Genomic DNA, 22344 nt, shown 5'->3' with positions numbered 1-22344 from the left:
GTCAGCGACATCTTAAAACACATGGACAGAGGGTTTCTAGCAGCAGTGACACTCATGCATTATCTACATATTTTGTGAGTGAGTGCACAGTTTGATTGTTTTTATTAGATTCATGTTTGTTAGTAGTTTATATCAAGTTGCATTCTTATCTCACAATCTCCTGCAAACTTAAATGATACATTTTGTCCACTCTAGTAGTCTATGCAAACTATATAATTTTCATACCACTACAGTTAAAGTGTTAATTAATATCGCTTGTATTTCCAAGGTTTTTATAACTCACATCCCACAAAGCCTCCTTGGAAATGCAGACACTTAATTTTGCGGGACAAGCTGGGCAATAAAAACCAATCTGGCCTGGACTAAATGGACACCACAATGCACAGGGGGGGTGCACAGTGTACTGCATACAAAAAGATGGACTAATAATTACACATAAACAGATAAAATCATGAAAGTCATCTTAGGATGCACAAATGACACTGCATGTATAATCCTATTTGAATCTCTTGCAGGAAAACCCGCTGAAGGTTAGTTATGATAAGTCCCCCTGTAAGAGGAGTGGAAACAATAAAAGGCACCCCCTGCAGTAGTAGAGATCTAATATTGGCACTCGAAGCAACTGGCGGGCTGTCTCCTGTAATTTTAGCGCACACTGATGCAGAGGAAAGATTTAATGGGCATTGGTCGGCGTACCCTCTTCTGAGGGCGTAAAGGAGACGGAGCAGAGCGAGCAGAGAGGGAGGGGAGCATAGGGAGAGGACAGTGAGGAGAGAGGGAGAGAGAAAGGCAGCGTGTGAGGGCTGCTGTGGCTCAGAAATAAAGTCAGGCAACTATCTGGAGCAGCATGACTCTTCTAACACTTGGACTGTATCTGCCACTGTGGTTTTGTTATGGCCTGGCTCAGTCCTCTTTTCTGGATAGCTTTGTTTCATTCCCAGCAGGTAAGAATATTGTAATCCTGAGCTTGAGCGTGTGTGTGTGTGTGTGTACTGTACTGTACTGTACATACAGTACTATTCATGCACAGGTGTTGAGGGAGTTGGGCTGTAAAAGCATGCATACTAAATGTCTAGTCTTGGGATTCATTTTGAGCTCATTATCTTTGTAAAATACACTTGTTTTTTATTTTCTTGTCCCCCATGAGGTAGACTGGAAATGCCTCTATAAATAGCGAGACCAGCTCCAATCCTTCAGTGAGAGGCACAGGCACTTCATATCTGTGTCCAGCTCTATGAACTCTGCTGGATGGGTGTAATGATTTGATAGTTTGCACCTGTTTCCCTTTCGCTTAATGCTGCTCCTGCATGTTCTAACCTCTCTGACTTGTCCAATTCTGACTGTATGTGTGTGATATTTGTTGGAAACATGTCACATTATATGTGCCACAGTTGCCTGTGCATGTACATGTGTCATAGCATAATGTTGATTATTATTATTATTGATTATTAAAGAGGTTTGACATTCAGTTGTTGCAGAAGACATCATAAACATGACCTCTTCTGACTGTCTTCTTCTGATTTTGACACCTGGTGTTTTCGCCTGTGTGATTGACTGCATGCACACCTTGCACAGCTCTCAGATCCCAGGAGCAGCAGAGAAGATTCAGCCCATGCTGTTTACTGAGTCCGCCTCCACCCCCACTGTTTCCTCCACCCCCTTCACTTTGGCGCCGCCACACTCATGTGAGTCAAAGTCATGTGACTTTCTATTGTGGAATATCTGACTGTTGATATGTCCTTGGGTGATTTCCAAACTGCCCCACACTTAACTGCCTTTTGACCCCCGAATGATACCATGATAACACTCAGATGGTGGAACACAGTTTGAATTGTCATGTCAAGAATGGGATGAATTTCATACTTTGTCAAAGCTGTATAAGAAATACAAAAGTCTTATTTTCATTTTACAGAATGAAGACATTTCAACCAATGGTGGGGAGTCAGAGCGGGGCAATGAGGACAAAGGTTCTGCCTGTGTCCCAGGCCCCCGTGGGCCTGCTGGTCCCTCTGGCCCTCAGGTAGGATCCAGACATCATGGTCATCACAGCATGAATAATGTACTGCAGATCTGGCATTAGCATCATTACGCCATTCCAACACACCTCCCACAATTTGACTTACGTAGGATTCACTGTCAGTATGGCTAAATCACAGACTGTCTCTGGTGTTTCGAGGTGTTAAGAATCAGTACTCCAACAACGTATCAGTCCCATCTCTTCTCCAACTTGAGAGTTCCTGCAAAGCAGGAGATGGGGATTTCTCTGGCCCATGCAACACAGTGGCCCATTAACGCTCTACATTTAGCTCAGACACAAATAGCCTTTTTCCACTGGCTGCCAGTGCCCCACACATCATTCTCAGAAACTATCCGAAGAGCTGTCTGCCTGGAAAGGCGTACTGGGTCGCGTAAATTCCAGGGATTACCAACTCAAACATGTGTCTGTATGTTTGTGTACTCTGGTGATGAAAGATATAAAGACATTTTGGGTCAATATTAAACCTCGTCCTCTGTTAGCCCAGCATTTCATAAGCGAAAAGCAGATGTACCAAATGATTGTTAAAGCTTTGCTCATCTCAGGCTGTTACAGCACCAGCTGGACTGCCGCAGCTTTTCAGTTTATAAAAAAAGACCCACAAGGCACTTTGAAAACAATAGTGGCCACTCAGCTTTTAGCTAATTGAAACTGCATCTGTGGGCTCCCAGAAGCAGACATGACTTTGTGGTGGGATGTTGTGGACAATAAAAGTAATTTAGATAGATATCTCTGAGATTTATGAGCAATGGCTTATATGTGCTGTTTATTATGACCACCAGGGTCCACCTGGATTACCTGGGATAGGAGGGCCTAAGGGAGAAAGGGTAAGCAGTTTACTTACCCATGTTCTTGTCTCATCTCATTTATGTAGCTCATTATACATTTTACAAGCTACCCATTATTTTGTAAGCTCATGTTTAATTGACTGAAAGATGCTTGCTGGAAGTGTATTAAATAGCTACTGTCCTTGTCCCCTCCTCTGCATCCTGTTGTCAGGGAGAAATCGGAAGACCTGGGCAAAAGGTGAGAGTCTCCATTAATCACTCCATATTCTCCGCTAAGTGGATTTACTCAAATATGAGATACAGTGTCTCCGCCTGCTTGCTATCTCTACCTCAGAGTGCTGTCATTGCCTGGTTGTGTATATCAAGGAATTGTGAGCATGTACAACCTTGACAGGAGACAGCATAGACACACTGACAGGATGCATGGGATGCAGAGCTGCTGAGACGGGCTGTTTTGATGGCAGAGGGATAGTCTCCTCCTCAATGAAAGGGAGCATATATCGCCTCAGTATTGACCACTCAAAGACATCCAGCATCATACCTCACTGTCAGAGGGTCCTCCCTTTCTATTAGAACAGAAGGATCAAGCCCACACAGCTTTATTGAAATCTCAGAGCACAGTGTTTGATCAGGGCTGGCAGAAGAGAAGTGACCTCCTTAAATGATCGGTCGCTGTGGTTGAGCAGCAAAAGCGTCCCAGTGGGAGAGCCTCCCTGGCTGGTGGCCTGACTGAGCAGCTTTGCAGCACTGCAGTGCAATTTAGCTTAGTGCTTCAGCCAGGTCATAAATCATTTTATTTCCCACAAGCACGAGCTCCTGTTCTATATACAGCCCATCATTTAATTAAAGAGAGCAAAGTGACAGGGCTCATTAAAGTCATTCTCCCCCTACATGTGCAGCAGTGTCTGATAAATACTGTAGCAAGCAGGCTGTCAGTTTATGCAGCAAATCCTGCACTTAGATTTATTTATTTTTTTATTATTTATTTCATAATCCGATTACTGCAGCTGTGACAGTAATTGTTAAATTAGGTATTTCTATATCTGAGATCACGTGTTAAAAGTGATGTCTCCCGTCAGGGTCGGACAGGTCCTATTGGACTTCCTGGGAAAGAAGGACCAGCTGGATGGCCTGGACCAAGTGGGCCCAAAGTGAGTAAGTCAGACCTCATAATGTAGATGATATAAAATATGGCATGAGATGAGACCAGTAAGTGCCAATACAAGGTAGGGTAGATGAGTGTTAGCTATGAGTGTTGAGATTTCTGTTATGTAACAACCTTTTCTATATAAATGCTTGATTTAAATAGTATAAAAGAACCTTAAATTCAAAGTCTGCACTCATAATTTCTGTTTTGGGGTGTGGGTTTGTGTCTAAATAAATGAAGCCAATCCACATTTGTCTTACTCCGAATGTTTTTCTCTGTCAGGGTGAGAAAGGTGACCCGGGCCTGATGGGTTTGCCTGGAGCTAGAGGACCAATTGGGCCAAGGGTATGAGATACATATGAACTATATATATATATATATATATATATATATATATATATATATATATATATATATATATATATGATCTGGCATGTCACCCTAACACTACTTTATTTCATCTTGATTGTTTTCTATCTTTAATTCTAGGGTTTACCTGGGTATAAAGGGGAAAAGGTATGGAACAGTTTTGGTAATTATCATTCAGTAAAAAATGTAATAGGATATATTGATTTATTATATTAAGATCTTTTTTTCATATAGACCTAATGTGATGTAACACACTGTAATCCATCAGGGTTCTCGAGGCGATCGCGGTGAAAGTGGAGTGAAAGGAGACAAGGTGGGCAGAGTTTATCAGTAGGGTTGTTGCGAATGTAGCAGTACTAGAGTGTATATCTGCTGTATGTAATCTAAATTGATAATGTAATTTACTGTTCTTTATCCACAGGGTGGGATGGGTTTCCCAGGAATGCTTGGACAGAAAGTGAGAAACACATTTAAACAAGGAGGAGTTTTGAATTCGTTCCGCAGGATTACAACTTTCCAAATCTGACCAAATTGAATGTTGAGTCAATCTGATTTGTTGTGCAGGGTGAAATGGGTCCAAAAGGAGAACCTGGGATCTCAGGAAACAGAGGACCCACTGGCCGACCAGGGAAGAGAGGCAAGCAGGTGAGGAGTCCGTGGACATGTGACATTTTGATTGCATTGTTTCATTAGATTTGTGTTGCTCAAATGAAACTGTTATTTCTGTTTTAATGATTTCTCTTCCAAATCTAATTTATGTGCACTTGTAAAAAATACATTTCTACGCCCAAAATGTCTTATTGCACACTGAGGATTGAGTATTAGTTGTAAACCTTTTGATCTCTGAAACATTATGTAAAGAAATGTTTAAAATATGACCACCTTGTGTAATGTTTGGATCGTGTTTCAGGGAGGGAAAGGAGACACGGGCCGCGTTGGTCCTATGGGACCTGCAGGCCCACAGGGGATTCCAGGTAACCCTGGTCCTCCTGGTTCACCTGCCACAGGTAAGAACTTCTACCTTTTTCCACTTTCCAACAGATTTAAAACTCTTGAGTATACTAATTTAAAAAAAACAACTGACATCTTGTTCAGTCAGGGCATGAATTTACCTATGTCCCCTTTAAAGGGATTGATTTGTGTGTGGCTCTGCACATTCTCTGAGAGTGTGTGAAAAGCTTTGCTACTGGTGTGAGAAGCAGCAAACACCTGTGTCAGCAGAAGGAAGCACACTTTAGACCAGTGGATAGAGGTAACACCGGCAGTGTTATTTAGCACCAGAGAAACTTTATCTCCCAAGGTGAATGTTGTCATGACATCATGTGCCTAAAATGGATTTACAGATGGTGAGCCTCCCTGCAGTTTTACAAATATTATGTCACCAGATAACGTGACATTTGTAATCTTGATGAGGTTTCTGAGTGAATTAAGTTGATTGCGTTTGCTTCTTGATAGATGAATCAAAGATACTACATTTCATGGCATACAGTATGTATATCAGCTGTGTAGACTGTAATCTCAACAACACTTCACTTTAGCTCCTCACTTTAGTTACTTGAAACATGTTTTGGGTCTTTTTTATATCATATTTTCTCCTCTCTGGTTATGTTTAGGACTGTACATGGTTGGAACAAAGGGTGCACGTGGTCCACCAGGGCCTCCTGGAAAGTGTAGCTGCAGCCCTCTCAGTAATTCTCCATTTGATGATTATCCTTCTAGAGGAAACTATCCCAAAGTACCGGCGGTGAGGAATTAATAGTTTTGTTGACAGCAAAAAAGTTCTGTAGAGTATTTTGTGATGCACTTAATCATTTGACACATCACTGAAAAAAAAACAAATCACAATTATGTTTCAACAATGTTAAGGGTTTTTAATAAAATATACTGTTTGTAGTTAAAAATCTCTGATATTAAGCCAATAGATGCTATTTTCACAAACCCGGGGGTTATTGGGGTTTAATAACTTTTAAGTTAATTATTTAAATAACAAAAAGTTGTGAGAGATAAAAGTACGCCTACTGGGGACATGAATATTGCTTTGAGATACATCCTGCCAGCTAAGATGTTACATTTTGATGCTCAATATCTCAAAATTGCACTCCATTGCACCAACCATATAATTCCAAATGCACTAAATATTGAAGACATGACAGTCAATTTCCTCACTTTGATTTTCTTTCAGATATTCGTTGTAAGCAATGAGGAAGAACTGGAGCGCCTTCACACAGATAATGCTCTGGCATTCCGCAAAGACCAGAGATCTCTCTATTTCAAAGACATTGATGGCTGGCTGCCAATCCAGGTACCACTGCATGCAGCGAAATCAGAATATTTCATCTTGTTTTACACATGTTGACTTTTCTTTTTTAAACTCTGTAAAAGACTTTTCCATTCCAGTTGACGCCGTTCCAGTCCATGGAAAATGCACCTGATGATGAAGGTTACTGTGGTGACGGGATCGTGCAGATTTCCAGCGGGGAGGAGTGTGATGACAAAAACAGAGTTGTCACTGACGGCTGTGTTAGTGAGTCACGTGTCCACGTTAGGTGGTCTGTTATAGCTCCTAAGTTGTACTTTGCTGTGCACATAAAACTTGACCCCTTCACCTCTGTTGTCTCCCCTTACCACAGAGTGTAAACACGCTTACTGTGGAGACGGATACCGCTATGAGGGGGCTGAGGAGTGTGATGGAAAGGACTTTGGATACCAGACATGTAATTCATATCTTCCAGGGTAAGCACCGTATACAACTATATGTTGACAAAAGTGAGAATTGTTTTGTTGACATGTTAAACTGACATAGGGGTTGTTTTTTCCCCTGTTATTTGCAGGTCCTATGGTCACCTCAAGTGCACACCATACTGTGTTATTGACTCCACAAACTGCAAGTACTTCACTTGAGGAGGAAGCTGGACAGTGCAGTGGGATCCTCTGTGTGTTATTTGGAATATTTTCATGCAAAAAAAGAACAATAATGCTCCAAGCAAGAGACTGTGAAGGTAGAGGCAGCCACTGATTCTATGATGAAAGAAAAAACAAAACATATATATAAATATAACTCCTCCTTATTGCTGCTGAGATGCCACGTAGCTCCCAGGAGTTATAGTCGGGTCAGTGGAGGTGAGAAAACCTTCACCCACACATAGGAAATGCACAGGCCAACTGCACTCAGTCTTTACAAGCAGGACTTAAGACTGGCCTCCTCACCATGAATCAGCCTCTGGATGCAACAGTTGTGTGACAACCAAGACTTAATTAAGTGCCAGTGGGAGATGTTGCAGAGGAGCAGTAGCCGGGCCAGAGGCGTATTAATCTTGACCCAGTTACTGTTGAGAAAGAGAGGCAGTAGGACATCCAGAGCCATGGCCTCAGGTATTCTACTGCAGCGTCAACGACAGTGCACAGCATTTGCATGAGGCTGGGATTACTAAGACCATGACAGCAGCTGTCATTATCCAAGCATGTAACCCATCACTTTACTTATTATTGCCACAAGGCTTGTACTTTGTAGTCTCAATATTACATCAAGAATTTCAGTTGTAAAAGGTAAAACCAGGCATATAATACGATCAATATGTATGGTTAGGGATGGAGATAGAGGTGCACGAATTATGCACTTGTAATATTTCAGTGAGACTGTTATACCGGGAGGCCACACTTCAGAGGCCGACTTGGCCTCATTAGCTTGTGGTGGTACTGTGCTTGACAGGGACATTCAGTCTGGACAATGTTTCATAAATCCAAAAAAACGTCTCAGGAACCAACAGGTATTGTAGCTCACACAGCACCTTTCAAAGGCAACCCCTACTACTCTCTTTGTAAATTAAATGGCAGTGACTGTATGCTGAAGCACACAGATAACCCGAGTTTCTTCCCAGCGCTGCGCTTCAGTGAGAAATGAAATATACTGTACATGAAGGCTTGAAACTGTTATGTTCTTAATTGTCTCACTGCACAGGAAAGGCTGGGATAGTATGTAGCTGCTAAAGGGGAGGAATTTCAATTCCAGTCTGTTCTATGGTCATTACTGTATTTACTCTAATACCTCTTTATCCAGTCTTTCTGTCTTACAGTATAAACAGCAACACAGAAACTCAACAGTAAACTTAACAGTGTAGATGTAGTGTGCTGTGTGTTGGGCACCAATGGTGAAAATGACTTTGCTGATATAAGCTAACATTTTCCATAAGCTACTGTATGAGTCACAGTGCCAAGGATGACCTGTTCTCAGCCATACATAGATGTAGTCAGGTGTTATATAAAGTGGTTCTTCTGTAAAAAAGGAATCGAAAGATAGACTGTTACTATATCGTCTCTGCATGCTTGTGATACCATGCTAATGATTGTGAAACGCTTCCACGCTTCTGTTTTGTAAATCATCGCATTCATCAGCGTAGCAGGTGTCTTAAGAAATATCAGTCTTGCTCTGCCCAGAGTGTAGCGAAGTACTGTACGTATGACACACCTTATATTATAGTGATGATGTGTGCCATGCACAAAGCTGAAATCCCTTTTGGAAACTGTGTTGAATGTGCTGTCTGTGGCCTGTGCTGCTGTGCTGTATCCTCTACTATGTATGCACACCAATGCTGAAACATAACATGCATGTGGTAACGTACTGTAAGGCTTTATCAAATATATTATGCACTGTGACTGGGATAGTGAAAGCTCATTTTGTTTTATTGCTCTGATATGATTTATACTGCAGTTGTTGATCATTTTAAAGAGAAATAAAACAGGAATTTAAATCAATCAAAGCTTTCCACTCTGTCTTAACACACATGCATCTTTAAACTTTGGTCAGGGGTTTGTCAGCGGCTTTGCTTGCTGTGTGTTGTGAGCAAGTGGTGACAGTGATTGGGAGGCTGTGCAAAAAGCCTAAAGACAGCGATAGAGATGCTATTGATGTTCCTTCAGAGCACTCACTGTAAAAAAAGAAGAAGCAGATATCTATCAAGTGGAAAAAAGATGCTGTCAACAGCTCCTTGCAAAGTGCTGCGTAAGACTAAATAGTTACCAGACCACACAGTGAACCTTGCTGTTTTCTCAGACATGACAATGGTTTTTTTAGCTTTTCATTCTGTCTCGATGAAGCCCCCTCAGAGCTGAGTCTGTGCCTGAAGATGAGGCAGTGATACAGGTTGGGTACGGGCAGCCAGCCAGTGTTGCAGCAGAGATGTTTGAGGCTGGACGCAACCATATAACTCTATTAGCATGCCATATTTCTTTTCTAAATCACATCAGGACAATTTGTCTGCTGAGATGCCCGAGTAAAAGCTTACCTTGGCGTATTTATCCCATCATGTGCATTCCCCTGACCAGGCCAATCAGATTTGTACCACAGATGTCTCAGTACAGCACTAAATGTCGCTGGAGAAGCAGTGGCCAAGCTGATTCTACTGCTCCGTAATAAAAAGATCTGTGCTCCATTTGTGGAGTTCGTGAACTTTGAGCATTCTCTTAAATTATAGAGGGTGGTCTAGACCTACTCTGTAAAGTGTCCTGAGATAACATCTGTTATGATTTGACACTATAAATAAATTTGAATTAGGTACAAATTAATTGATGAACTAATAGCTGTTTGTTGTGGATTTTTTTTATTGATTTTTCCTCTCTCAAAGACAATGTCATAGAGTTAAATTTGTAGGAAGCAGGATTTAATTTGAGCTCTCACAGGTATTAAGTTGATGAACTGAAATCAAAAACTTTTTCCAACAAAAGGGGTTATTTTAGTGCAGGCTTGGTGGTGTAGCATTACAGCTGTTGCAGAATCCTTGACCTATAAGCAGGAATGGCTGGCGTGCAGGGTGCTGTGGTCCTGGCAGAGGACACACTACTGCTGCACATGCAAAACACTCACAGCAAAGTATGCAAAGGTGTTATTTGAGCTCAGTGCCACTGTTGTTTAGTCAAACTAGAACACCTATGCAGATTTACTATCTTTTGCATACTCGTCTACAGTATTTGTTCAGTTAATTGAAATGTAAAGAACTGAGGATCAATTACACACTCAACATTAACCTCGCCAAGGTTGGCCTAAGATGATGGTGGTGCCAGAGGAGCTGCATTTTTTTTATTTTTTTATTATCTGCTTCATGTAGTCCTACTCAAACATAGGGTCAGTTTCAGCAAATATGACTGAAAGTTAGTATTATAAGTCTTACCTACTGCACCTTTAATTAACAGAAACATTATTTTACCGCTGGGTTCCTATCTGATACAAAATATAAGACATATTAATAACATATTTGACTACGACAGGACTGGACACACACTAAGACAACTTCATTATTTATTATGAAAAAATCAAATAGCATCTTATATACAGTCATAGAAAAAAACAAATCAAATGTTTGCAATATTACAATGGGATATTGTCAGGATCAACACTGGACAATAAAACAGGACATTGCAGTGATGTAAACCTGCTGCAAATGACTTACTCTAAGAATTATTACTGTATGCCTTCCTGTAAACACAAAAGAAAAGTGAGAATAAGTTAAAAATACTATGCGGTATGTCAGTCTTGGTAAAAAAAAAAAGAAAAGCCCTATGTTAATGTTCCTGCTTTGTTCTGATGGGAGGTGGAGTCCTACCACTCATTTTGTCATTGTTGAGTTGACATACAATATTAACTATGGCTGGCAACAACACTCATGTTTTTGTATCAGTGCGTGGGCGAGATAATGAAATCTGTAGAGTAGCTGGATGTCACTGTTCATTATCAGTACAGAGATAAATGAGAAGCAATGTATTTTAACGTTCCATCTATCCCCTTCAGGATTATTTATTAACTTGGTTAATTCAAGTCCTTGGCCGATTCAGTTTCCATTAGCACCTATGTTACTTATTACATAAAACCATGCAATCAATAAACATGCTCTATGTATACAAATGTCCATGCAAAAGCTGGACTGAACTGATCCCCATGATGTTGTGAACTTATATTATAACTTAAGACTTAATAAATATACATTGTGAAAATGCATTCTATGCATTGGTTTGTGCAGAGGATGTCCACTAAAGTCATCAGCAGTTGTCGGTACTTAAACAGCTACACTGTATTATTTAATTGTTGTGTGTTGTGGTACTGTAGGCAGCAGAGGCTAAAGCCATTCATATGATAGCTCCTTTTTGGTCCCATGGAATGTCTCTAGAGCAATTGTTCCTAACATGTTTGCGATGTAAAACAAAAAAATTGTCAAACTGCAGAATTTATATTACATTTGCAGGGAAAGGTGAATATAAATCTGACATAATTTCCTAAAATCAACAGTCAGTGAAATAACCTTTTGTTTTTTACCCAAAATGCTTAAAGTTAGCCCAGTATGCAACTCCATCACATACATATTGGGCATCGGAACAATCTGACATAGTTTTTGTCCAAATAATGCTTTGTGTTAGTTGTAAGTATGACCCTGTTTTGTGAATCCGAGGAAACAGGACAATCTTGATTACAAATTACTTTGGGGGAAATCACAAATGATTATCCAGGGAAGTCACTAGAGCCAAATAAGTTGTGGTTCAGTGTGCACCAGAAACAAATGTCACCATGGCTGGAGTCTGCATAATAGGGCTAAAAAACCCTACGCTGTCAATGGTCTTTTAAACAAGACCTAGAAACTACAATTTGTCAAACAATGTCTTAATTGTTAATGCTTGCTCCTAAATACAGACATTAATACCTTCTTCAAACCTCGACCGTCCACTGTCCTAGAGTTTAACAACCACTGAAAACACCTCACACTGACACAGGGACACGCTCAATTATTTTGTACACCAAGATGCACTTGATGCATCTGGCACCCTCCTTCAGCGCTCAGCCACTACTCTGCCTGTGCGGTCAGGTTCTGTCCTTTCTCTCTCTGTTCCAAGTTTCACACGACTTCATCAGACTCCAGGTTGTATTCTTCATACAGCGCATCTAGGATGGCCAGCTGCTTCTCCATGGCAGGCAGGTACAATCCCAGGTCCCTGTGCACGCCGCTGGTAAAGCCGCCCTTCAGCTCGTCGCCCGCTCTCGACACTAAGGCAGCGGCGAAACTTTGATAAGACGGAGCAGCTCTCAGCGCCAACTGAGGAAATAGAAGCATGCGATGGTCACACTCCAAGAACAGATGAACCTCAAAAGGGGGGAAAAAAAGCATTGATGAGAGTAAGAAATACCTACAGCAAAAACGCCTCGCACAACCCATCCATGGTACTGCCGAAGGGTCTTTCCATAGGCATTATCTGGGTGAGAGAATAGACAGAACATGACGAATCTCGTACATGCATTAGGTTCCACGTATTTAACTTGTTTGTAGATTTGTGCATCGTAGAAATCTGACTCACTTAGCGCTCCGTGGATGTCTTGCTCTCCTGCGTTGACCTCCGACAGAAACTCTTTGAGGAACGTCAGGCCCCGTCTGAGCCACAGCAGAGCCTCGGTGGCCGAGTTACGCACACGGGAATTCTCTGTCTGGACTTCATGCAGCACGATGGACTGTAGTGTGGGGAAGCTGTCAGGCTCTGACATCAGCTTCTGGTGAATTTTCTACAGGGTTAAGAGATAGGTTGATATAGTAACATGAACTGGAAAAAGATCCTGATTCTACTCTGCCATCGTTCTTACTATGAAGTACTAAAACTATAAGTACTACTTTTTAACAGCTCCATAAGTTATTTGATCTAGTGTACATTGACAGAACAAGGTTAAGAGGAGTGATAAGCCAAATGTCTAAACAAGGAGTCGAGCAGTATTATATACAGCAAATCTCCTTGTTGAAATATTATATAGGAGATCGTAAAGTACTAATGTTGATTCATCCTGTTTGGCATACTATGTTTAGCACAACATTTAGAGGCACTTCTGAAAAACTGTGTCATCATTTCTCTTGTTTTAACAGTGAAATCTGCTTTAAGATAACATATTAATGACATGTACACGTACCTTGATATTTCCAACAAAATCCATTTTAACTGGTGCAAACACAGTGGATCCCAGCTTGTCTGAGAAGAGAAAATCCATGATCATTTCTTTATTCCTTATGAAGAGAGGATTCTGTGTTTGGTGTTCTATTATTTAGGACAGTGATGAATGCAGCTGAGGGCAGGAAACCCTGTGTAACAAGTTCAGAAGATTTCACCTTTTCACTGCAGATTTGATGGGAAAGAAATGTAGGCTTGTGACACACTAGAAGACCTTAGATCCTTAGCATTTCTGAAAGCATGCTGCATGGCGTACAGGATATCAAACGGATATTACTTGTATCTGGGTCTGTGTCAAGATTTGACTGGAGACATGTCGTCGATGGAGGTGAGGACCTGCTCGCTCTACATTATCCTGCTTATTGCATGGCTACTTCATAAAGAAATCAACTATGAATTTTAAAATGATTTCATTAATTTAAAAATGGTCCTCTAGAGTCTACGATCAGAACTGCGTCCATAGCAACAGTCAGTTATTTATAGCAGCGGACTGCCATAAATAACAGACAGTAGAATTCTGTAATTGACCAATTAGAATCGAGTATTCAACAAAGCAGCTTTGTTGAATACTTTATCCTGATTGGTCTATTATTCTGTTAATACACGCAGTTTTGATCATAGACTCTGGAGGACCATTTTTAAACCAATATTTTGTGTCAAATTATTGATTTCTTTAGTAAGTAGCTGTGTAATAAGCGGGATAATGTAGAGCAAGCAGGTCCTGCATCACCCAGTTTAACAATCACCCGCTCACTCTACATTATCCCTTACATATTACACTGGCCATCTGACGTGTGCAAATTAAACACTGTTGTTACATCTCTCTGCAAGTCTCTCATACCACCAGGTAATTACAGATGATCAAAAATCCTAATCCAACCTGTTCTCATGGGAGTACCCCTGGGCCACATCTGATAAAACTTAGTTTTAGTCAACCGCCCGTCAATTCCCTCTAAAATGGGCAAACACAAGATGTTGTTTTTAAAGTATTTCACTTGTTTATATTGTTACTGTGAGTACCCATATGTATCTATGTGTAGTACACCGTGTAGATGTGTAGTGCACAAAGACAAGGCCACACACAGCCACATGAACAGGTATGAGCGAACAACAAACTTATCAAGATAGACTGTTGGACTACAAAGAAAAAAAAAAACACTGAAAGACATTCAGGTACAGGAGGAAATAATCAGGGCATGAAAGGATGATGATGAACCCAAGACAAAAAGCTGCTACCTCTTTAAATACAGATGATGTGAATGACGGAGCATAAACAAATGACAAGAAAAATAGTGGGAAGAAGGGTGAAATGACCACATGTGAGAAAGCGGAAAAGATTAAGGCGGAGGAGAGACTGAAAAGTGACCGGCCTACCTAATACTGGTACTATTGCATAGCATGAGTCCAAAAACTCTTGTGTAGGGATACCATTGTCGTCGTCCAGTCTTATATCACTAAATCTAAAAAAGTAGAACAGATTCAAACAGGAGAATATATTAGAGGTAAGTATGCCATTTCAATTTTTATTTGATCAACTCAAACAGAAAAAAAGAAAAGGGTACAAATGTCCAAACCAAGCCTGAGAAATTATTCACAGTATCATGCAATTCTAAGCCTGACAATACCTGAGACTATTCTGCTATTTTGATAACAATCTGACAGTTGTTTTGTTGTTAATGTTAATGCTCATCAACTTTAAAAGACCATCTCCAAAATGCACATACTGTAGTCCCCATCTTGCAGTTGAATACTGGCTAAGTGAGACAATGATTTTCTACATTATAATGTTTACGTTGTGACTAAATATTACATAAATGATTATAAACACTCTAGTCAGTTGTTCAGTAACACTCTCCAGGCTCTTAAAAAAGAAAGTAAAATATGACTGAAATACAGAGTGAAACAAAAAAAAGCTTTACAAACCCAAATATCAGATGAGGGCCTCTCTGTGCCATGTGATCAAGAGAGAACACACTAATATAAAACACTTATAATGACACATTGAAATGGATTCAGTTAAAATGTTCCAAACCTGTTATTATACATCTATTCTGTGCAACACGGTAACACAATTTATATATTTCCACAAACTAAGTAACTGTGCAGTTTAGTCAAAAGTTGCAGCAGAAGTGCAGTGCCTCAAAAGACAAGAATACTACACAGAGCTTAGATTGAGTAACCCTAATACTGTCATAGTGAATTATCACAGACAGACAATCATACAGTAACTTCATACGGTAACGAATGTGTCCTAAAGGATGTGACCTTCCTGAGTAGCATTTTCATACCTGTGACTCATTGTGCTGAAGAAAGTTTCCACCTGCTCTGTGTCTTCCGGCTCTGTTGAATCTCTGGACGTCTGGCCCTCCTGTTGAGCCTCTTCTTGGTCTGGGACAGCTTCCTGTTGGTGCCAAGGCTGGACAACGTTCGCTTCCTCGTTGTTGTGGTCCTGCTCTCCTTGATTTTGGTCCACTCTGTGCTTCTGCTCTTGTTTTGTCTCCTTTTGATCGTCAGCTTCGTTTTCCTCGTCCACCTCTGCTGGTTGGTCGTAGGGTTCAATCTCAGAGGTATTCTGGGTAGTGTGTAACTGAGGATCGACTCCCCCCTCGGGGACTGAGCTAATGCTGTTGGCGGCATCAATGTCTGTGACACAGTGGACAAACAGTAAACATGTGCAATGTATGTAACCAGACGTGGGTAAACAGAATATGGTTTCGGTCAAGATGTTTATTGCAGCAAGTCTGAAGCCCAGTTTTCATCAGACTGGGTGTAGCAAATTGTGGAAACAGCTATCAACAACTGCACAACTGTCATGTAGACTTAGCAGCACTACATTGTGTATTGAGTATAGCTGCACTGACCTCTATGGGTTGAAAGCCTCAATAGGTCACCCAACATCAGTTGGGTTTGGTAAGGTGTGACTGGTTTCAGTTGTGACCACACCCGACTGGGATTTAGCATTGCGCTTCGTGAAATGCTTTTCATTACCTTCTTTTTGTTTTGGTTTGGGGGTTTTTGGCCAATACAGAAAGGACTAACACCTTAATTACAATCCAGCAAAATGTTCTTCAACTCTTTCATATCTCGTAAAAGTCTGACAATTAGTTGTTGTTTAAATATTGGACTATCAAACAATTGTGTAAAAACATTCTGTCTACATTTTCTTAGATGTGTAACAGTCTTAACTGGCACTATTGCATCGTATCAGGTCTGAACCAAACGTATGTAATATATTCTTATGTAACATGATGTAAACTATGTACCACGAGAGGTCTCTTTTATGTACTGTATTAGACATCTCATCAGTACACTTAAAAATGTATCATGTGTTTTAAATAATGTATGATTGTATTAATGGTGAGATAGCATATGTATTATAGATAACCCAAAACAATAACTTGGAAAAGATTTAGGTCTTATTTTCCATCACTGGCAGTAGCTTCCTCCTATATAAAAGGCTTTGTTACTGCTAAGGGAAATGCAATATTGTAACTGGGGCATCCATCACTGTCTGCTCACTAAAAGGCAATAATCTATCCACATCAGTTCAGATGGTGTACACACAACAACCAGGCCCCTTTTGATGTGTGTGGTCTTTTCTTTATGGAATGCAGTAATGGTTTTCAGTTCAGGAAACTCGTAAAGTGACTGGTTGGGACATCTGACTCACCTGATGGGGAAGGATGTTGTTCTGGCCTATCTGGCTCATCTGGCCCTTCTACTCCAGAGTCAAGGCTCTGGTTGTCATGTGCAATTGCTTCTCCTGAGGATTCAGACAAATCTCTCCATCTGGAATGAATTTGAGTGCACAGTGTTAACTCTAAAACTTGGGATGCACTTAATTTGGGCAAATATAATTGGCAATTGTGTCTAGTGGCACAGAAATGCAACATTAATGACAAAATATTACTGCATTAACAGCAAACAGAATGGGTATTTTGTTTTTCGCCTCACTTCGCTAAGTGCTACTTTGTAACATCTATGTGACAGTTAATGAGTGAGGAAGAAACAACGTCTGCAATATAAATACATAATGACAGAAAAAAGCAACCTACTTTTCTCCAAGGTTGTGGTTTAAATGATTGACAGGTTTAATCTGTTGGAGAAACAAGACATTAGGGGGTCATATATGTATGTATAATTAAACAAGCTGTACCCTTTATACTAGATGTTATTAGGTTATCTGATTAGACACATAAGTGGTGACAAATGTACCTTCTGAGATTTGATGGCTGCTACTGGAGGAGACCCTGGTGGACTCTGTGTTGCCATATCCGTACTAAAAGAACGGTTTGCTATCTGCATGCATTCCTCCAGAGTCTTAAGAAAGGTGGTGCATGTAGACTTTACCATGTTTCCAGTGTCTATTCCTGTCTGAAAAGGGCACACACACATACACATTGGCCAACATAGCCCTAAATGTCCTGACATGTTAAGTCTGTTCTTTGGTAACAGCAAACTAAATCTGCTCAAATCTATAAAGCTTTAGATAAAATGTACTTGTGATAACATTTTCTGCCTGTCACAGCACACAACAATTTTGCAAGTTGGGCTACCCTACTGAATATTGCAGTTTAACACCAACAGCAGCTTCTCTTATTTCATCAGTTCGTCCAAACCTTAACCTTACCTCCGCTGTGTCTGCTAGCTCATCATTCTCCTTGATCTTGTTTACTTGTTGTAGAAGAAGGTCACAGTACAATCTGAGTTCTGACATCTTAGTTTTCAGTGCCTCTGTGTTCTCGTGGAGCTCTGTAATAATAACAGCAAATGAGCCAACGTTTTGGGAAAACGTTTACAATTATTTTACAATAGAATACTAGCTGTTAAAGCGCAATCCATGCATCCAAATACCTTTTTCTCTTTTTGTTCGGTTGTCTGTAAGGCAAGCTTTGGATGTTCCCAGTGCCACCAGCCATTTCTGCCTCTCTGCTGCATTGATGGCTCTGAGGTAAAAGTACTGCTCTCCTGGTATGGTCAGGTCAACTCGTGTAGAGTCAGAGGAATGAACTAATAAAGCACAGCGGCAAACAATGAGAGATGCTTGTCAGGACTACATCCAAAAGGCAGAACACACACACACACACACAGGACAAGTGAGCCATATACCGACCTTGGATTTCACATACTGAAATCTTAATGCTGCCCTTGCAACCTTTCCAGGCATCTTCTTGAGAGTCATAGTAAGACAACGTTCCTCCATCAAGCACAAACCAACGAGGTTGCCAACCTGAAATAAATGCATTTAGGTTTAGATCATTGCAACGGTGCTGTTTAACGAGTAACGTTATGGGTATTTCAATCTTCAGTGTTGGAAATCAATTCGTAAAAGTCACAATAAAACAGCGTTATCTAACGTTAGCTTCATAAACTTGGAAAGAGTTAAACCTTACGTTATGTTAGCAACAGCTAACGTTAATTCTTAAATCAGATTATAATGGCAGACGGAGGGAACTTCCTAAATTAGAAAGCGCTAAAGTTACATGTTAAGACTACATAAATAAAATTAACTTCTAATTCGTTAAAACAGCTATTAACGCTAATATAGCAACGTCAAAGAGAAGCTAACGTTAGTTAATTGAAAGTGCTGCTCCGATAGTTAAAGACTGACGGTAGCTAACGTTAACGTTGCTAGCTAGCTGCCTTAAAACAAGCACTATAACCAATAACACGCAGCCAGTGTGGCGTTAACTTACCACTTATGTAATTGGTCCACTTATGCAGCATTCCTTCCATTGTTTAATTATGTGGTTTTGCCGTTCATTACTTGTTTATCATAACAAGATATGATGCACAGCTGATTGCAGCGACTCCATCGGGCCCCGAGTGTGATTAGTGGAGTAACGTCCTAGGTTTTACATTTTACCTACGTACATAAAAGTGCGTAAACTTTGTGTGAATAGAACTCTAAAAGAGAGGCTAACGACGTTCCTCCCGTTTGCATCAGAGGGATTAGCTAAATACTGTGGATTATGGTGATTGACACAAAAAAGAACCAATAGAATAAAAGAATATAGATAAAGGGCGGAGCTTCGGAATAAATTATCCAATTGAAGAGGGAGGAGGGAAGACAGCTGAACAGTGGCTGTGTTCAGGCGTTCATGCAGAAGTTGGCTGCCACGTAGTTGGCATTCCTGCCATGTATTTATTTTAGGGCACGTTACTGCATTTGTGTTGAAAGGTTCAAATAAGCTTTTTGTAAGTTTTACAAGTAAGTGATCATTTTGTCTATCAAAATGATTATTTTTTCTATTTGTTTGATATTGCCCTCACTGTTTGTGTTTGTCACCGGGGGGAAACTGCCTGAGCCAGAAGTGAAAATTGAAGTTATACATAAACCCTTCATGTGTTACCGTAAGTCAAAGTATGGAGACATGCTTCTTGTTCATCACGAGGGATTCTTGGAGAGTAATGGCACCATGTTTTATTCCAGGTAATTTGTTGTAGGAAACTGATGCATGTATTGCTGTGCAATGTTGTTACATTCCGTGTGCAGGAAAAGTCGCTGCTTTTATGGCTGTAAAATCAATATATGTATCTATTGGACTACTGTGCTGCAACCCACCACCACTTGTCAGTATCTGTGCCATGGTCCATTCAGACCTCAACATTAACCACTGGACTGTCCTTATAGTTAGGTGGCAGACACTTGACCCTTATTGTATATTTGTGATATCAATTCTGTGTGTACTGGACTTTTCTTTCTCAAAGCAAACTGTGATGGATCTTTGTGACTCTTGGCAGCCGCAAACATGGGGATACAAATCCAGTATGGTTCACTCTTGGGATTCGAGAGGTGCTCAAGGGTTGGGATAAGGGTCTGCAGGGCATGTGCACAGGAGAGCGCAGGAAACTGACCATCCCTCCATCTCTGGCATATGGCAAGGAAGGAAAAGGTAACATAGACTACACAAAAACATGTTAGAGAGGGTCTTTTGATTCAAATCCCCCCATATCTCTGTGCTTATATTGCAGTGTTTCTCAAAGTGGGGTCCGGTCCCCAACAAAAAGGGGAATCATTTATTTTCACTATAATTTCATCCATAAGTAACACAATGACAAATGGTATGACTATTTTGCTCATGGGTTTCATTCACTTTCTGTAATAAAACATCTAAAAGCAAAAAAATGATCAGGTAGGGGACCCTGGGACAAAGTCTTATCAGATTGGGGTCTGTGGTCTAATTTGTGTCAGTTTAGGGGTCCCTGATGTGAAAACGTTTGAGAACCACTGTTCTATTGCATAACCTTTTTTGGTTTACAGGCAAGATCCCACCAAGCAGTACCCTCATTTTTGATATTGAGCTCATGGAGATCCGAAATGGTCCCAGGTCACACGAGTCTTTCCGGGAGATGGATCTCAATGATGACTGGAAGCTCTGCAGAGAGGAGGTGTGACATTCTTTTTAAACTGCTTTTCTTTTGGCATTAAGGGTGTAAATTGTGTTTTTGTTGCTATTAGTGAATGTCATCATTCTGTCTGCACTACAGGTGAAAGAGTACCTGAAGAAAGAATTTGAAAAACATGGATACTCACCTAATGACACACACCATGAAGTGATGGTAGATGACATCTTCAAAAATGAGGATGAAGATAAAGATGGTTTTATATCTGCGAGGGAATTCACCTACCAACATGATGAGCTCTAAAAGGACTGATTTCATCTACTTTTTGTCATGAATCTCCTCCAAAATAGTGACCTGAATTGAGGAATTGTTAATTAGTTACTGGACTTGTTTTTATACTGCAGTTGAACAGTATTGTCTCACTTTTAGTTGAACATTGTATGGAAAATGAGATCCATAATGAATTTATATCTCCATTTTGCACTGATAATGTCGCCACTTCAGATGAATTTAGGCTACAGTATTAGATTTTTTTTTTTTTTAAAGATTACATGAAATAAATGTTTTTGAATTAAACAGAGCCTTATGTTAATTTAGTTGTATTATATTTACAATACATGTGCTGAAAACTGAACTTGTGTATGCAGTCATCCTTGGTGATGTGACACTGGATGATGGTTCTTCTCTGTGTACGTCTTCATTGATCACTAGAGGGCACTCTTGTCCTAGACTTTTGTACAGTATTATGCTTACAAATCTTTATCAAATGAAATCTCAAAACAAAACAGCAACAATGCACTTTCAGGGGTCCCTCTCTTTCAGTTTCTAGATTTCATACTGTTTCTGGCAGATCAAAATGAGAGTAGTCACATATACAATTTCATGCCATCAGGAGTGAAACACAGAAAACTATGCCGTAGGCTTATATAGATGTATATTCCAAAACACGCCTTGAAGGAATACCATTGAATTTTTATTTTTTCAGTTCATGTATTATAGTGAGCCTTAAGCAACCATCGAATCCCCTCAGTGGCATCCATAATGTACATTTTGCAGTGAATAAACAGAAATGCTGCTTAAAACAGTATCCAAATGCAAAATGGCCTCATTGAACCCTGAGTAGGAAACAATGTTTTTGAATGATCTTTAAGTTATTTGAGAACCATCCATATATAGGAGGGGGAAAATGTTGTCACACTCATAGCTCTGTCAAATTACACTAATTATATGTCAAATATGTGAGTCCACATATGACAAGTGACACTAAAATAATGTTAAAATAAAATGTCCTATGATTATAGTAAAATATCTATAGTATCTAGGACTCCCTGAAAGAAGATATTGTGTATCTCAATTGGAATGTCCTGGCTAAATAAAGGATACATAAAATAACATACATAGCACATAGCATCAACAGGAAGCACAATCTGTTTCAAAGAATCCAATGAGATGTGTGATAGCTGTCAGCGCTGTTCTCAGTCTATTTTTCTCAAACCATACAATTAAAGTTTTGTAAGATTTTGGTTGAGTGAATCTTGAAAGTGGACCAGTGACCCAAGTTAAATTGACTAAAAAATGAATTCTGATGAGGCTTACCAACAAGCATATCAGCACCATGAGTATTAAAGCTCCATCACATAGAGGTGCATGGAAATCACACCATAATAAGTGAGTAACACTGTAGCATA

The 22344-nt window shown here is 40.1% G+C and overlaps 3 protein-coding genes across 5 annotated transcripts; 2 read left to right on the top strand and 1 right to left on the bottom strand.

Annotated features, from left to right (window-relative positions):
* The first annotated feature begins 105 nt into the window (after nucleotides 1-105).
* On the top strand, nucleotides 106-9091 carry colq (collagen-like tail subunit (single strand of homotrimer) of asymmetric acetylcholinesterase). 3 transcript variants are annotated; one of them, XM_031299001.2, is made up of 17 exons: nucleotides 106-944; nucleotides 1576-1685; nucleotides 1913-2020; nucleotides 2818-2862; nucleotides 3035-3061; nucleotides 3903-3974; nucleotides 4253-4315; nucleotides 4460-4486; nucleotides 4608-4652; nucleotides 4761-4796; nucleotides 4904-4984; nucleotides 5250-5346; nucleotides 5953-6083; nucleotides 6522-6641; nucleotides 6737-6863; nucleotides 6970-7072; nucleotides 7171-9091. In XM_031299001.2, exons 1-17 carry the CDS (start codon nucleotides 848-850, stop codon nucleotides 7238-7240), a joined length of 1359 nt encoding a protein of 452 aa, XP_031154861.1. In that variant the 5' UTR covers nucleotides 106-847; the 3' UTR covers nucleotides 7241-9091. The 3 variants fall into 3 exon arrangements, with proteins under 3 accessions (XP_031154861.1, XP_031154860.1, XP_031154862.1); XM_031299000.2 differs by having other exon boundaries at nucleotides 108-944; nucleotides 6722-6863; XM_031299002.2 differs by lacking the exon at nucleotides 1576-1685 and having other exon boundaries at nucleotides 763-944; nucleotides 6722-6863.
* Nucleotides 9092-10618: 1527 nt separating this feature from the next.
* Nucleotides 10619-19277, bottom strand: plekha8 (pleckstrin homology domain containing, family A (phosphoinositide binding specific) member 8). Its single transcript, XM_031299003.2, has 13 exons — nucleotides 19006-19277; nucleotides 18423-18539; nucleotides 18164-18319; nucleotides 17940-18061; nucleotides 17525-17683; nucleotides 17365-17405; nucleotides 16980-17098; nucleotides 15598-15952; nucleotides 14684-14769; nucleotides 13272-13330; nucleotides 12674-12875; nucleotides 12510-12571; nucleotides 10619-12414 (listed from the first exon to the last, which is right to left on the bottom strand). The coding sequence occupies exons 1-13, from the start codon at nucleotides 19043-19045 to the stop codon at nucleotides 12217-12219; spliced, it is 1716 nt and encodes a 571-aa protein (XP_031154863.1). The 5' UTR covers nucleotides 19046-19277; the 3' UTR covers nucleotides 10619-12216.
* Nucleotides 19278-19363: 86 nt separating this feature from the next.
* On the top strand, nucleotides 19364-21232 carry fkbp14 (FKBP prolyl isomerase 14). Its single transcript, XM_031299005.2, has 4 exons — nucleotides 19364-19742; nucleotides 20054-20205; nucleotides 20574-20701; nucleotides 20801-21232. The coding sequence occupies exons 1-4, from the start codon at nucleotides 19546-19548 to the stop codon at nucleotides 20957-20959; spliced, it is 636 nt and encodes a 211-aa protein (XP_031154865.1). The 5' UTR covers nucleotides 19364-19545; the 3' UTR covers nucleotides 20960-21232.
* Nucleotides 21233-22344: the final 1112 nt, after the last annotated feature.

Source organism: Sander lucioperca, chromosome 10, assembly GCF_008315115.2.
Source record: "Sander lucioperca isolate FBNREF2018 chromosome 10, SLUC_FBN_1.2, whole genome shotgun sequence".
Classification (NCBI taxonomy): domain Eukaryota; kingdom Metazoa; phylum Chordata; class Actinopteri; order Perciformes; family Percidae; genus Sander; species Sander lucioperca.
This window is presented reverse-complemented; position numbering and strand designations above follow the sequence as displayed.